The 16,157-nt window shown below is 41.1% G+C and overlaps 1 protein-coding gene across 1 annotated transcript in view; it reads left to right on the top strand.

The window, feature by feature from the left end:
- Positions 1-16,157, top strand: part of SI (sucrase-isomaltase) — a 230,712-nt gene that overhangs the window by 42,717 nt on the left and 171,838 nt on the right. Inside the window, exons 3-7 of the mRNA XM_030216421.1 lie at positions 3,874-3,974; positions 10,702-10,822; positions 10,923-11,032; positions 12,933-13,084; positions 14,355-14,526. Coding sequence (XP_030072281.1) covers positions 3,874-3,974; positions 10,702-10,822; positions 10,923-11,032; positions 12,933-13,084; positions 14,355-14,526 — 656 coding nt within the window. The remainder of the gene's footprint in view (positions 1-3,873; positions 3,975-10,701; positions 10,823-10,922; positions 11,033-12,932; positions 13,085-14,354; positions 14,527-16,157) is intronic.

Here is a 16,157-nt window from a genome sequence, read left to right as displayed (position 1 = left end):
TAAAAAGTTTGATGCTGATTGCATTTTAGGTGGTCATTATCTAGGTGATATTTAAAAGTGCATAAATGAGCAAATTGTACAGGAATGCCCAGTGATAATCAGTGTTTGAAAACTGCCTAAGGCCTTCTATTGGGGAAAAGGAAGTGGTGCTGAGGGCAAGACAGAGCAGGCCCAGAACTAAAGTGTGGTGACTGGCCGTAAGTTCTGCCACGCTTCAATTCCAGGATGGGGTAAGTTAAGCATGGGAAGGGGGAGAGAGCCTGAAGGGATGGGGAAGATATAGTAGAAATCTTAAGGTATGAGTCTTTTAAAAAGCTTTTAATCATAGGACTAGTGAGAAGGTTAGGGTGGAGGATGTATAGGCAAAGAAACTAGTCAAAAGAAAAATGTCCACACTTTTTTTTTCATTTAGGAAATGAAAAAAAATGCAGATCTCTAACCCATAGTTTCTTTAAAAATCTGGTAAACTATTCTATTATATAACAGAGATTTGAATAAAGAGTTACAGTGAAAAATCAATACCCTGCGGAATAGAGTTTGATTTAATAGCTTATAATATTTGAGAGTAAAGGTTGATGGCATTATTGCACCTTGGAGGCCATATTTGTCTCCCAGATGTGTAATAATTTAATTGCATACTGACAAAATGGCAGTCTACTTCACTGTACTCTGAAGGACTAGACAAAAAAAAAAAATACAAATCTCAGAGCTGAAAAGGGATGTAAAGTAGTGTGAAGCAACCTAAAGTACCTGATGGCCACACGGCAACCTAAAACCAATCTGCTGCCTTAGCTGTGTTATCAGAAGCACTCTCCCTGTTCAACTTGAAAAATAAATAGCTTAGCTAGCAAGGATTCCCAAGTCCCACAAGCTGAAGATATCCACAGCCCACCGTAACCCCCATCAGAAACCTGCGGCAGTCAATTTTGCACCCCTAGTCGTTAACAGTGGCAACCCACATATGCTTAATTCTCCTGCATGAACTGAATATGAATGGGATTCCAGTGCTGGTGGCTAAGAGCACTGCCACTGACTGCTACAGTTTTCTGATGGAAGTTATGGTACACTGTGGATACTTTCACCTGCTAGAGTTTGGGGATTCCCACCAACTTCACCAGTGGTGCACTGTAGCTGGATGTGACTGAGCCAAAAGTGAATGAACCCAGGGCCTCCCAGGCCCACCCATAGCTATGGCCCTGCTGCAAAGCCCATAGGTAGGTTTTCCCATGGTCTTTGCACTAGTTTTCAAAGTGAACGTACACATGTACCTCAGGAGAAAGCACCCAGAGAGATTTCAGTCTGATTTCTTTTCTTTTTTTTTCCTGACTCAAACAATGTTCATGGCTTTGAGCATCTAGAACAGAGGTTCTCAACCCAGTCCTCTGGAAACACCTAGATTTTCAGGATTACCCACAATGAATATGCATGAGATAGTTTTGCATACAATGGAGGTAGGGCATGCATATTCTACTACTACTACTTATCATTTCTAAAGCGCTACTAGACATACGCAGTGCTGTACATTTGAACATGAAGAGACAGTCCCTGCTCGACAGAGCTTACAATCTAATTAGGATAGACAAAAAGGACAAACAAGAGATAAGGGAATATTAAAGTGAGGATGATAAAATAAGGGTTCTGAACAAGTGAATAAGGGTTAGGAGTTAAAAGCAGCATCAAAAAGGTGGGCTTTTAGCTTAGATTTGAAGACAGCCAGAGATGGAGCTTGACGTACCAGCTCAGGAAGTCTATTCCAGGCATATGGTGAAGCAAGATAAAAGGAACGGAGTCTGGCATTAGCGGTGGAGGAGAAGGGTGCAGATAAGAGAGATTTACCCAGTGAACGGAGTTCCCGGGGAGGAATGTAGGGAGAGATGAGAGGTACTGAGGAGCTACAGAGTGAATGCACTTATAGGTCAATAAGAGGAACTTGAACTGTATGAGGAAACGGATAGGAGGCCAGTGAAGTGACTTGAGGAGAGGGCTAATATGAGCATAATGACACTGGCGGAATATTAGTCGTGCAGCAGAATTTTGAACAGATTGAAGAGGAGAGAGATGGCTAAGTGGGAGACCTGTGAGAAGCAAGTTGCAATAGTCTAAGCGAGAGGTGATAAGAGTGTGGATGAGGGTTCTGGTAGTGTGCTCAGAAAGGAAAGGGCGAATTTTGCTCGTATTATAGAGAAAGAAACAACAGGTTTTAGCAGTCTGCTGAATATGTGCAGAGAAGGAGAGGGAGGAGTCGAAGATGACCTCAAGGTTACGAGCTGATGAGACAGGAAGGATGAGAGTGTTATCCACTGAAATAGAGAATGGGGGAGGAGGAGAGGTTGGTTTAAGGGGAAAGATAAGAAGCTCAGTCTTGGTCATGTTTAGTTTCAGATGGCGCTGAGACATCCAGGCAGCAATGTCAGACAGGCAGGCTGATACTTTGGCCTGGATTTCGGCTGAGATTTCTGGTGTGGAGAGGTAGATCTGGGAGTAATCAGCGTAAAGATGATACTGAAAACCATGGGATGAGATCAGAGTACCAAGGGAAGAAGTATAGATGGAGAAAATAACAGGTCCCAGGACAGATCCCTGAGATACACCAACTGACAGTGGGATGGAAGTAGAGGAGGATCCACTAGAGTATACACTAAAGGTACGCTGGGAGAGATAAGAAGAAAACCAGGAAAGAACAGAGCCCTGAAATCCAAGTGAGGACAGCGTATCAAGGAGTAGGCTGTGATCAACAGTGTCAAAAGCAGCAGATAGATCGAGAAGGATAAGGATAGAATAGAGACCTTTGGATCTGGCCAGGAACAGATCATTGGAGAGTTTAGCAAGCGCTGTTTCAGTTGAATGAAGGGGGCGAAAGCCAGATTGGATTCACTGTGAGTAACCTGAAAACTCAACTGGCTAGGTGTGTCCCAAGGACTGGGATGAGAGTCCCTGATCTAGAACAACTTGCATAGTATTTTTCCTCAATCTCAGGGGCCTTTTTACTAAACAGAGCTAATAATCTGTGCTTGAATAAGCACATGGTAAGTGTTAGCATACAGTGTAGTAGTAACTGTCACGTTGCTGGCGTGACAACATGCACTGTCTACATAGCCGATTATTGGGTGAGAAATGGGCAGGTGATAAGCAAGGAATTGGCTGGACTATGCATTGCAGTTAGTGTGTGGTCACTTAGGGGGTAATTCTCAAAAGGTCACCTAAATATCGTAAATGCCATTATAGAATACCAGCGTAAGTCCATAGCTTAATGGAATCTACGTCTAATGAAAAAACTGGAACTGGCTAGTTCACTTAATACCTCTAGATTTGAAACAATCCATAAACACTGGATTGTCCTAGATCAATACTGGGCATATTAATTAAGATTTCAGTACAATGTGTTGTGATGGGGGTGGGGGAGGATGGGATGTACTTCTGTCCTGACTTTTATCCTTGGTCCTCATCTGATGAGAGTGCACGAGACAGCTAAAAAGCATTTTTTCTTTGGCTTCTCCTGCTCCGGGTTGAAACAGAGTAAGCTTATGGAAACAGACAGGGAAGACTAACACAGCAGATAGCACTGCCACTTCTGGGTTGCACTGCTATGATGGGGCTAATAGAGGTTGAGGAGAGGGTCAAACTAGGGCTGAGGCTGCCATGGTCTGTTGTTCTGTCTTCAGGGCTGGAGGAGTCCAAGTAAGTCTTTCCCCAGTTCAACCCAGGTGTATGTGGGTTTATCTCTATACTGGGGGCCTCTGTGGGCATGGTGTAGTATACCTACATGGACAGACATACAGACAGATGGATGAAGGCCTTCTGCTATTTCATCCATCCATCTATCTATCTATCTATCTGATGAAAAATAATGACCACCTTCTTCACTTTTTTCAGCAGGTGCAACACCTACACCAGGTGCAACACCTACACCATCATGTCCTGCAGTAGACGTTGCATTAAGAATAGACTGTGCTCCACATCAAACAGCTACAAAGGTCAGCAAACTATAACTGAATTATTGGAGAGCAAAGCATTTCTTGCACAACTTTACACTGATTATCAGCAGGGCTAATACTTATTATTTTGTTCACTCTTGGTCTGCCTGCCTTCATCATGCACAGGAACATGACACTCACTGAAGTTTTGATAACCAACAATAGGAACGATATTGAGCCAGCATAGCAGCTGTATTAATATAAGCACTGGTGCCAGCATTTTAAATAATACGTATATTTAGCGCTGTAATACGTATCAACAGTGGGCTGAATATATATACAATGCAGTCACAGGGCTAAACTAAACCTATAACTCATTCTGATAGTGACCAAATATCACTGCTGTACGGATAATGTCTTGGACTTCCCTCACTCAGCTGTTTCTTTGGCACTTTCTTTTACAGATAGTATCAGGCCTCAGACCATTCAGTCACATTTTTGGCCTGATACTATCCACCATATAAGATTGATAAATCTACAGGGGAAAGGTTATACGTTCACTAGCTGCCGATGAATATGTAACTTCTTCTTTTTTTTTGTTGTTAATTTTGTTTTAACTTCTTCTGAATATCAGCCCGAACGATTCTAAAATTGTTTCTTCTACAACTAATAATAAATTGTGGGGCTTTACCAGTCTGCCACATATAGATCTATATAGTAAACTGTGGTAAAATATTGTGACTTTTGTGAACAGAAAATTACCATGAGATTTGCTAATCTGTAGTACTTGAACACTGCAGGTAAGTAAACTGTTATAGTAGCATAGTAGATGACGGCAGAGAAAGACCTGTACGGTCCATCCAGTCTGCCCAACAAGATAAACTCACATGTGCTACTTTTTGTGTATACCTTACCTTGATTTGTATCTGCCATTTTCAGGGCACAGACCGTAGAGGTGTGCCCAGCACTAGCCCCCGCCTCCCAACCACCGGCTCTAGAAATTTTTAAGAATGATTCCAAATTGTTCCTACTCCAGTGATGGTGATTTTCTAAATGATGCTGCCTGTCTTCCAATGTATGAATGTTTTACTTTGTTACTGTGTCTGGGATCATTACTGACTCCTGGCCACAAATAACAAATGACAATGGGCACCACTACCATGCCTGCAAATCATTAAATGGACCAGCTAACTGTACATTAAAACAGTGAAAAAAAAGGCTCCTCAGTTCCAGTAGGGTATCTCTGGTAGCCTTGTGGCTGTCCCCAGAGCTCCCCACATCCCCTGTGTGAAAATATACATATACAAATACCCTGCAACAGGCTACCCTCCTTGCTGTATTTCATTGAGCGTCCCCAGCACCCATCCCTGGCAATTCACTCACAATTGACCCTGAAATCTACCTTCAACATTCTGGTGCACCAATTGAGAGCATGTGTTGGGAGTAATTCTTGACCTTCGTTTGTCAATGCAGGATCAGAACCTGAGTCTGGTTGGTTCCTCTTTATTTGAGATGTATCTTTTAGCCAAATTAAAACTGATGCTCCTGGCATACAATTTTAGATCAGCGTTGCAGAGTTTAGTTCTTTCCCGGATTGATTTTTGCAATGCTTTATATCTTGAAATTGCTAAATCAAGGATACAAGTGTTAAAAAAAACATCCAGACTGCTGCATCCAGTTTGATGGTTGCTGCTGCAATGTTCCAACATGTGACACCTTTGTTAAAACAGTTACAGTGGCTGTCAATTATTTATTGTGTGCAATACAAGATTGTGAAATTAATTAACCAGATACTGTATTTCCCTGTATGTGTACTATGGTACTTTAGGCAAGTGATATCTGTTTACCGGCTTCTACGGGCCTTACGATCAGAAACATCAATTCAGGTTTCAAGTGAATGATGATGTCTGTTAAGTCGTGCATTTGCTTTCTCGTTTGCAGGACCAGTGTTGTGTTATTTATTTATTTATTTGTTGCATTTGTATCCCACATTTTCCCACCTATTTGCAGGCTCAGTGTGGCTTACATTATTCTGTAATGGCGATTGCCATTTCCGGAATGAGAAATGCAAAGTGGTATTGCATTAAAGTTCATAAGTGACAGAGTAGATTAAGCAGGCAAGTATAGAGAATTCATATTCGGAATGAGAAATAAAGTGGTATTGCGTTAAAGTTCATTCGTGACAAAGTAACTGAAGCAGTCAAGTATAGAGAGTTCGATTTTGTCCAGTTCTGGTATGAGTTTCGTTGTCTGGTATTTAGGATGGATCATTGTGGTATACCTTATTGAACAGGTTGGTTTTTAGTGATTTTTCGGAAGTTAATTAGGTCATACATTGTTTTTATGGCGTTTGATAGTGCATTCCATAGTTGCGTGCTTATGTAGGAGAAGCTAGATGCATATGTTAATTTATACTTTAGTCCTTTGCAGCTGGGGTAGTGGAGATTCAGGAATGTGCGTGCTGACCTTTTTGTGTTCCTTGTTGGTAAGTCTATGAGGTCTGACATGTAGACCGGGGCCTCGCCGTGAATGATTTTATGAACCAGAGTGCAAATTTTGAACATAATACGTTCTTTAAGGGGGAGCCACTGTAGTTTTTCTCTTAGGGGTTTGACACTTTCGTATTTCGTTTTTCCAAATATGAGTCTGGCTGCTGTGTTTTGGGCAGTTTGGAGTTTCTTAATGATTTGTTCTTTGCATCCGGCATAGATTGTATTGCAGTAATCTAGGTGGCTTAGCACCATTTATTGTACCAGGCTGTGGAATACTTCCCTTGGGAAAAAAGGTTTTACTCTTTGAGTTTCCACATTGAATGGAACATTTTCTTTGTTGTATTTTCCGCATGGCTTTCTAGTGCGAGATTTTGGTCAATTGTGACTCTGAGAATATTTCAGGCTATCTGAAGCAAGAAGGGTATAGATTGGGGTGTTTATAGTGGCGGGTTTGTTCGTGTTATATTGTGATGAGAGGATGAGACGTGTTTTTTCTGCATTAAGTTGTAATTGAAATGCATCCGCCCATGAATTCATGATTTGGACGCTGTGTTTGATTTCATTTGTGGTTTCTGTTGGATCATGTTTGAATGGGATGTAGATCGTGACATCATCTGCGTAGATGTAGGGATTAAGGCCTTGGTTGGATAGTGATTTGGCTAGAGGTGTCATCATTAGGTTAAAAAGGGTCAGTGAAAGCGGTGATTCTTGGGGTACTCCGTATTCTGGTTTCTATGGTGATGATGTAGTCGAATTTGATATCACTTGGTATGTTCTTGCGGTTAGGAAGCCTTTGATCCAACTATGCTTCCTCCAATCCTGAAGTATTCTAGAATGTTTAATAGAATTTTATGGCTTACCTTGTCGAACGCGCTGGACATGTCGAATTGTAGGAGTACACAATTGCCAGTTGCAATTGCTTGTTTGAATTTGGTTAGGAGAGTGATTAGTACTACTTCGGTCCTGTGGTTGGATCGAAATTCTGATTGTGAATCATGTAATATTGAGAATTTGTTTAAGTAGTCGGTAAGCTGCTTGTTTACCATACTTTCCATTAGTTTGACTGCCAGAGGGATAGATGCTACCGGGCGGTAGTTGGTTATGTCATTTGCTTTTTTTCTTTGAATCTTTAGGTATTGGGGTGAGTAGTATGTTTCCTTTATCCTTAGGGAAGAGTCCGTGTTGTAACATGTAGTTTAGGGGGCGGATTTTATTAGGTTGTTGGGGCATATGTTCAGTTTGCAGTGCGATTTGGTGAACCTGTTGATCGCTTGGGTGACGGTTTCATCAGCAAGTAGAGTGAAGTTTGTCCAGATTCGGTCTGCTGGATATTCATTGGGGATTGGATCCAGACAGTCAATGAATTTTTCGTGGTCTGTGGCATTAAGTGGTAACGTGATTCGTAGCTTTACAATTTTCTCGTTGAAGTATTTAGCAAGGTTGTCTGCTGATGGGGTGTCTGTGTTGGTTGTGGTAACTGGGTGTGGTATCTAGTAGTTTGTTCACGAGTTGGAAACGTTTATGCGTGTCTTTGTAGTCTGGCTCTATTTTGGTTTTGTAGTATGACCTTCTGGTTTGTCTTAGTGCATATTTGTAGTTTCTTTGCATTTGTTTCCATGCATTAAGTGTGTATTCATCTTTTATTTTATTCCATGCTCGTTTAAGCCTCCTAACTTGTGTTTTTAGTTTTTTCAGTTCTTCGTTAAACCATAGTATCGAGTTGTGTCTTTGTGAGGTTCTTGTTTATTGTGTTGCTATATTGTCTAATATGCTTCTGCATCTGTTGTCCCAATCTAGGAGACAGTGTTTCGAGTCTGTTTGTGCTGTCCATTCGTTCTCATAGATCTGTTGCCAGAATGTTACAGGGTCAATTTGGCCTCTCGTGGTGTAGGTTGTGCGTTCTTGATTGTGGTCTAAGCCTTTTTTTGCCATTGTAGGGATAGGTTTAATTTGTGGTGGTCTGACCATGGTATGTCTGTCCATTTTGTATCTGTTAGTATTAGGTTTAAGTCTGAGGCCAGTTTGTGTGTGATGAGGTCAAGTGTGTGTCTTTTGACATGGGTTGTTTGCATATTTGGCCAGTTGAGGTCCTATAGTTGGAGGAAATCCTTGCATTCACATGCATTGGTTAAGTTAGGGTCTTCTAGGTGTAGGTTTATGTCCCCTATTATAAGTAGATTGGAGTTAGATACACATGTATTCAATATGAAATCCATGAAGTGTGGTTGGCATTCATGCCAGTTACCTGGTGGTCTATAAAACAAGACAACGTTTAGGTGGTCGAGCAAGGTTGTATGGTGGATTCTAACTGACGCGATTTCAAGTTGGGGTATTATGGACTCGGCTGTTGTTGTTACGGTGAAGTGGGATCTATGGATTAGTGCTATGCCTCCTCCTCTTTTTTTCTTTTCTTGTCCAGTGAATGATTTTGTAGCCTGGGGGCATAGATCTAAAATTATGGGATCCTTATGATCGTGAATCCAGGTTTCACTGAAGAATAGTAGGTCGAGGTTGTCTGTTGTGATCCAGTCTGTTATTATTGTTGTTTTGTTGACTACTGATCTGGCGTTTATGTATTCCACTTGAATTGTTTGGTAAGGGTAAGCTAGGTTTGAAGTTGTGTTGATTTTTGTTAGTTGTATATTCTCTTGTAGTCTGGGTTTGTTGTGTCCTTTCTTTCCTTTGCACTGATTTTGTCTGCGTATAGTAATTCTTCCATTGTTTTGGTTGTTATTATTTTGGTGAGATGTATTGTTTCTGGTTAGTCTGTTGAGCTTGTGTATTGTGGGCTGCCTGGTTATCTGAGACTGTGTGAGTGTGTGCAGCAGTTTAGGAAAGGCCTGAAAACATTTTTTTTTTGTTAAGATGTGGGGTTGAGCCTGTCCCTGTTAGTGATGTTGGACTGATGAAGATCTTTCTTCTTTTGTTATTTGTTATTATTATGTACTTTATATTGTATTCTGCTTAGTTGTAGGCAGATAAGAAATTTTTAAATAAATAGAGCAAGAATGATCACAAATTGTTCCTACTCCAGTGATGCCTGTCTTCCAATGTATGATGGAGAAAGATTTTTTTATTTTACAACTATCTAGACTGATCATCTCCTACACTCCCAACCAGGCCCTTGGGTCGCTATTTCTCATCATTTGGGCATCCCAGCACCAGTAGAAACTCATTATGAGTCTACTTATAACTCCATCTTCTTTTTGTTGGTTCCTAGATTATGAATCAATCTTCCTCCCGATTTACATGAGGAACTACCATTTAACAAGTTTAAATTAGTTCTTAAAACATATTTTTTGAGGCAGCATTTGATGCTCATTGTCTGGTTGTGATGGGTGAATCTATGATCTGTGTTTGAAGAACAGCCTCCTCCTCATACCCTCTCCCTTGATGAATAATCTAGTTCATTCTCTCAGGATGTGTGGTTACTCTTTCCTGTTTAAATTTATGGAAAAATACGAAGCAAATCGTTAAAAGACAAAACGTAGTTTATTAATAAAAAACAATTAAAATATATATACACACAAACAGCCCGACACAGGCCGTGTTTCGTCCAACAGGGCTGCTTCAGGGGCTACACAAAAATCCTTCACTGTCAAAGTGTAATTGATATATATCAGATGTATATTGCAATGAAATGTACAAAAGATCACCTGGATTATGTTGAAAAAACAAACTCAATCAGAGACGCCAAAAAGGAATGCTGACATGCAGTCAATCAAACAGTCTCATGTCTCTGAAAGCGCTGAAAACCTTTTCAAGGTAATAGGTACCTGAACCTTCATAGTTATCTGCCTTTGTGTCTTGTAAAGATTGTTTAGATTGTGGGAATCTCTTCGAGACCTTAGGTACTCTTTTGGAAGTAGTCAAGTAGTGCTGGTCTTTATTTCCTAATAGATAGATAGATATATTGATAATTGATAATCTTCACTACATTTCAGAACTCCCCCCTCTCTAGCTGTGGACTGATAAGCTGGGGTTCTGACATGTTTTTGTGATTTACATATATAGATATATTTCTTTTTTGTTTTTGTATAGACTCTGACTGTATTTACTTAAAACAAGTATGTTTGATTTATATTATAAATTCTGTAAGTATAACATTTTTAAAAAACATATATTCTTCCTGAGTTGTTCGCACATTTTTTTCGTTTTTTGCTGATGATGCAAAAACTTCCACCTATAACCTTTTCAGAAATTTAAAACACCTGTAGCAACTCAAATGTTCCTCTGTGGATCCTTTATGAGAATAAATTGAAGCTTTCATCTTTTTGATGTTTTTACTTGAATAGGCCCTGTGTGAGCTCCGTGGCTGCTGCTGGAGTCCATATAATGAAACAAGTGCACCTTGGTGTTTCTTTCTAAACTCTCATGGGTATAATGTGCAGGGAGGTCAGATAAAAACATCAAAAGGTAAGCAAATAGGTATTCAGAGAGATATACATTAAAGGTGGTTTGAATAATTAGTTGTTTAAAGATACATAAAATAAGAACTCTGATTTTGATTTTTAAGGATTCGAAGCTCATTTAATCAGGGTGCCTGCACCTTCTGTGTTTGGAAATGACATTAATGAGCTCCACCTTACAGCGGAATTTCAGACAGAAAATCGCTTCCATTTCAAGGTTTGTTTCTACTGGCACTGTTTTGCCATGATTTCGTATGATTGTAAACTAGACATCATGAAAATAATCTTTATTACATAAATGTATTATGTTATTTAATTCATTAAGGGGTCCGATTTTACTAAATGGCGGTAAAAGGGGCCCTGCAGTGGAGTCAGCATGCAGGTTTGTGGTAACTGAGCTGGGCACGCCTCCTGTGCTAGAAAATACAAAACTTGTATTGAAAGCAGGAAACACTTTACAGGATCAATTTGGTTTCTGCGCTGCTCTGACTGGCGCCATTAATTCAAGATTTGCCTTTTTAAAGACAAGGGTGTTTTTCGATATTGGATGATTGATCTCCTTGGATTTAGATACCTTTATTAGACCCCTGACGCAGGAGTTTTTCACCGAAACACAGACTATGTTGGGTCTGATCAATAAAGCAAGCTTGAAACACTCCTGTTCTTGAAGGCTTCTTGTGCTTTTTTGGCTTTTTACATGAACTTTGTGCAAAAGTTTAGTAGTGTGAAGGACACTTGTGCAAATCCACTTTACAAAAGTGTGCTTCATGATAACAAAAACAACGATGACGAAACAGCAAAATGGCAAGTTTGGCATTTTTGTATATTTTGGGGTGCCTTGTACTTTTTTGGCACAAAACAAAAGGGTCTGTTTAGTAAGCTACTGCCAAATCTGGACTCACTGCACACTAATGCGGGACTTTCCTGTGCTAAGCCCATTTTTATTACGGGCATTAAAATTGGAATTTTTACATTTTTTTATTTAGAGGTCATGTGCTAATGTTGTCATTATAAGAAAATTATGGCATGGCGTCTATTTTACCACCATGCTAAAAGTGGCCACAGTGCACGGAAAAAGCATGCGCTGACATCAGCGCCGGCCACTTTTTAACATGGCTTGGTAAAAGGACCCCTTGATGCACCAAACCCTTGTTAAGGCTTAGTTCACCTTAGTAAAAGGCCCCCATACTTTTATGAAACGGCTTTTATTTATTTATTTATTACATTTGCACCCCGCGCTTTCCCGCTCATTGCAAGCTCAATGCGGCTTACACAGTAACAAGAGAATACAATCTGTAGTATCAGAATCAGTAAAGGAGGTATGTGATAGGACAAATGAACGAGTAAATGGGATAGAAGAGGTATGAGACAAAGGATAGGGATAGGTAAGGAGGTGGAGCGATACGGGAGAAGTTAGGAAGAGCATGGAGGGTAGGAAGGTTGGTAGGAGATATTTTCTGAGTCATTGTTGTTAATGATTAGTTGAACCGGTAAATAGATGGGTTGCTTATGTTTGCTTAAGGTAGGTCAAGTCATTCGGTAAACCTGTTTGAACAGATGGGTTTTCAATAGTTTCCTAAAGGGAAGATATTCACTATTTGACTGAATGTATCTAGGTAGAGCATTCCAGAGTTGGGATCCCAGGTAGGAAAAGTTAGATGCATGGTAGGTTTTGTACTTTAGTCCTTTGCAGTTGGGAAGGTGCAGGTTAAGGTATGATCGTGAAGATGTTGACATGTTTCTGGTTGGAAGGTTTAATAGATTGACCATGTAATTTGGTGATACTCCATGGATGATCTTGTGGATTTTAACAAATTTATGACTTTAAAAAAATTGTTTGTAATTTCAAATTTTCTAATAAATGTGCAAACATTTTAATTTTTAATTTCTGTTCAAATGGGTGTTTCCTAATATTTCAAGTGGAGAATATTCTAGGTTTTCATATTTAACAGTTACTGAATCAGTGACTTGCTGGCTGAGTCCGCAGTGGCTTGCAGGGTATTCTTGGTAAATTATTTGGTGAAAATGAAGAAAGTGTCTCTCTGAGAGAAAGAGGTTTTTACAGTCTCCTGGACACTAGTCAAAATTCTACTGATTTTAACTTTTTTTCTGTTTAGATTACTGATCCCAAAAACAAAAGATATGAAGTCACACATGAGAATATAATACCATTTAATGGGGCAGAAGCTGCCAGTCGAAACTACAATGTTATCCTTACAGAGAATCAATTTGGCATCAAAGTAATCAGAAATTCAAATTCAAAAATCTTGTAAGTAATTTAATGGCAGTTTGTAAATAAGATAAAGATGGTCCATGCAGACAGGGCTGACCCAATGGTATCAGATGTCTAAGGGAAACCATCAGCCATGCTCCTTCTCAGAGGTTATTCAAGCCTTATCCTCGTTCCCCATAGTTCTGCATCTTCTTATCCCTCTATACCCCTTCTCCCAAGGTGGCCAGCATCTTGTCTTGCCCACAGCCCCCCTCAGTTGGTCAGTATCATCTCCCTTCCTCTTCCTTAAACTCCACCTTGTGTTCAGGTTCTCCCCCGTCCCTCCTCACTTCATAGCCTGCCCCCACCTCCTTCCATGCCGGCCCCAATCTTGAACGCAACAAGGGTTTTGTAAGTGTTACAAAATGACCACCATTGTAGTGCCTTGAGATGACCACTAGGGGTTGTGACAGCCATTTTGGATCCGGTGCAGTCCTGAGAGGCTGCAGAGGAGCTCAGCTGATACCTAGATACAACTGTACCACCAGAAAGACCCCCAGTAGTTACTGGGGATGGTGTGGGGGTTGGAGAGAGGGTCAGGCTGATAAGGGCAGGGCAGCTTCTTGAGGGGGCATTTAGAAGGGAGGGAGGAGGCCATGTGACAGTGAAGGGGGGGAGTCTGGGGGGCAGTGTTCAGACGGGGATTAGAGTACACAGTTGTGATTTGGGGGGGCTGGCAGGGGGATCATGGCTGACAGTTGTGATCTTGGAGTATCAGGAGTGTGATCATGACTGGTAGTTGTAATGTTGGGGGGGTCAGGAGGGGGATTGATTGATTTATTCATTTGACATACCGCTTTATACCCAAAGACACCAAAGTGGTTCACAGTATTACAGTAGAACAATATAAAAATATACAAAAATTATAATACAGAAGAAGTAGTAATTAATTACAGTGCAAATGTCTGACTTATCCTATTCACATTATATTAGACCTGGTGCTAGGATGCGGGAGGGGATGGGACTGCCAGATGGAGAGACTGTGGTGTGTCCTGGGCATACACCACATTACATGCCATGGTGGATAGCGCAGGTAGTCCCCCTGTGTTGTGTTAACTGACTGCCCTGTGCAACACCCCCCTGAATTTACCACACTTACTGCATGTTAATTTTTGTATTAAACATGTAGTAAGTGCACTGTTTTGCATAAAGTGGAATGACAAGGTTGACTTTATCCTGTATACAAACGTTTGACTAAATTTTGGGGTTTCGAGATTGATTTTTCCAATGGGTTCTGAGATTTTTTTTTCCTTTTTTGTTTCATCAGGTTTGACACTACTATTGGACCACTCCAATATGCAGACCAGTATTTGCAACTTTCCATCAAACTACCCAGTGCCAATATCTATGGCTTGGGGGAACATGTTCATAGGCAGTTCAAGCATGATGTAAACTGGAAAACATGGCCCATCTTTACAAGAGATTGGTTTCCCAATGGTGTAAGCGCTATTTCATGCGTCTTCTTCAAACTGCTCAAAATTAATTGTGAAGAGTGATGTACTAAGAGAGAAAAAAACTTTGTAAATGTCTTTTCATACAATAAAATAGTGAATTGTATTCATTATTTATATTAGCCTACGCTATTACCAGTTTAGGGGAATAGTTACTAATGAAAATTAAGGGAATAATGTATGATATCTGTCATTTAGGGACCCTTTTACTAAGCTGCATAGGTGCCTACGCACGCCCAACGTGCGTCAATTCGGAGTTACCGCCCAACTACCACGTAGCCCATGTGATAATTTCATATTTAGCACGCGTCTGCTACGTGTGCCAGAAAATATATTTCATTTTCTGGCAAACAGTGAAAATTGGGCGGTAACTCCGACTTAACGCATGTAGGTGATTACCGCATGGTTAACGTGAGAAACCTTACCACTAAGTCAATGTCTGGTGCTAAGTTCTCAGACCCAAAATGGACGCGTACCAATTTTTATTTTGCCACATGTCCATTTTCGGCAAAAATTTTATAGGGCATTTTTTTAAAGGAACGCTGAAAAATGGATCTACGCACGCCCAAAAAATGCACCTACACTAGCACAGGCCATTTTTCAGTGCACCTTAGTTAAAGGACCCCTTAGGGCTTCTTTTACAAAGCTGCGCCAGTGATTTCCTTGTGGCAAATGAGAGGAAACCCATAGGAATTGAATGGGCTTCCTCTCATTTGCTGCACTGAGAATCGGTAGCACGGCTTTGTAAAAGAGGTCCTTAATATAGTAACATAGTAACATAGTAGATGACGGCAGAAAAAGACCTGCACGGTCCATCCAGTCTGCCCAAGAAGATAAATTCATATGTGCTACTTTTTTTATTTGTACTGTCCTCTTCAGTGCACAGACCGTATAAGTCTGGCCAGCCCTATCCCCGCCTCCCAACCACCAGCTCTGGCACAGACCGTATAAGTCTGCCCAGCACTATCCCTGTCACCCACCACCGGCTCTGGCACAGACTGTATAAGTCTGCCCAACACTATCCCCGCCTCCCAACCACCAACCCCGCCTCCCAACCACCAGCTCTGGCACAGACCGTATAAGTCTGCCCAGCACTATCCCTGCCACCCACCACCGGCTCTGGCACAGACCGTATAAGTCTGCCCAGCACTCTCCCCGCCGCCCAACCACCAGCCCCGGCACAGACCGTATAAGTCTGCCAACACTAGCCCTGCCTCCCAACCACCAGCTCTGCCACCCATTCTAGGCTAAGCTCCTGAGGATCCCTTTCTTCTTCACAGGATTCCTTTATGTTTATCCCACGCATGTTTGAATTCCGTTACCGTTTTCATCTCCACCACCTCCCGCGGGAGGGCATTCCAAGCATCCACCACCCTCTCCGTGAAAAAATACTTCCTGACATTCTTCTTGAGTCTGCCCCCCCTTCAATCTCATTTCATGCCCTCTCGTTCTACCGCCTTCCCATCTCCGGAAAAGGTTCGTTTGCGGATTAATACCTTTCAAATATTGGAACGTCTGTATCATATCACCCCTGTTCCTCCTTTCCTCCAGGGTGTACATGTTCAGGTCCGCAAGTCTCTCCTCATACGTAATGAATATTAAGTGGCAAAATTATATAT

The sequence above is a fragment of the Microcaecilia unicolor genome, chromosome 10, assembly GCF_901765095.1.
Source record: "Microcaecilia unicolor chromosome 10, aMicUni1.1, whole genome shotgun sequence".
Classification (NCBI taxonomy): Eukaryota; Metazoa; Chordata; class Amphibia; order Gymnophiona; family Siphonopidae; genus Microcaecilia; species Microcaecilia unicolor.
The sequence above is the reverse complement of the archived record's forward strand: the minus strand, read 5'-3'. Positions and strand labels throughout refer to the sequence as shown.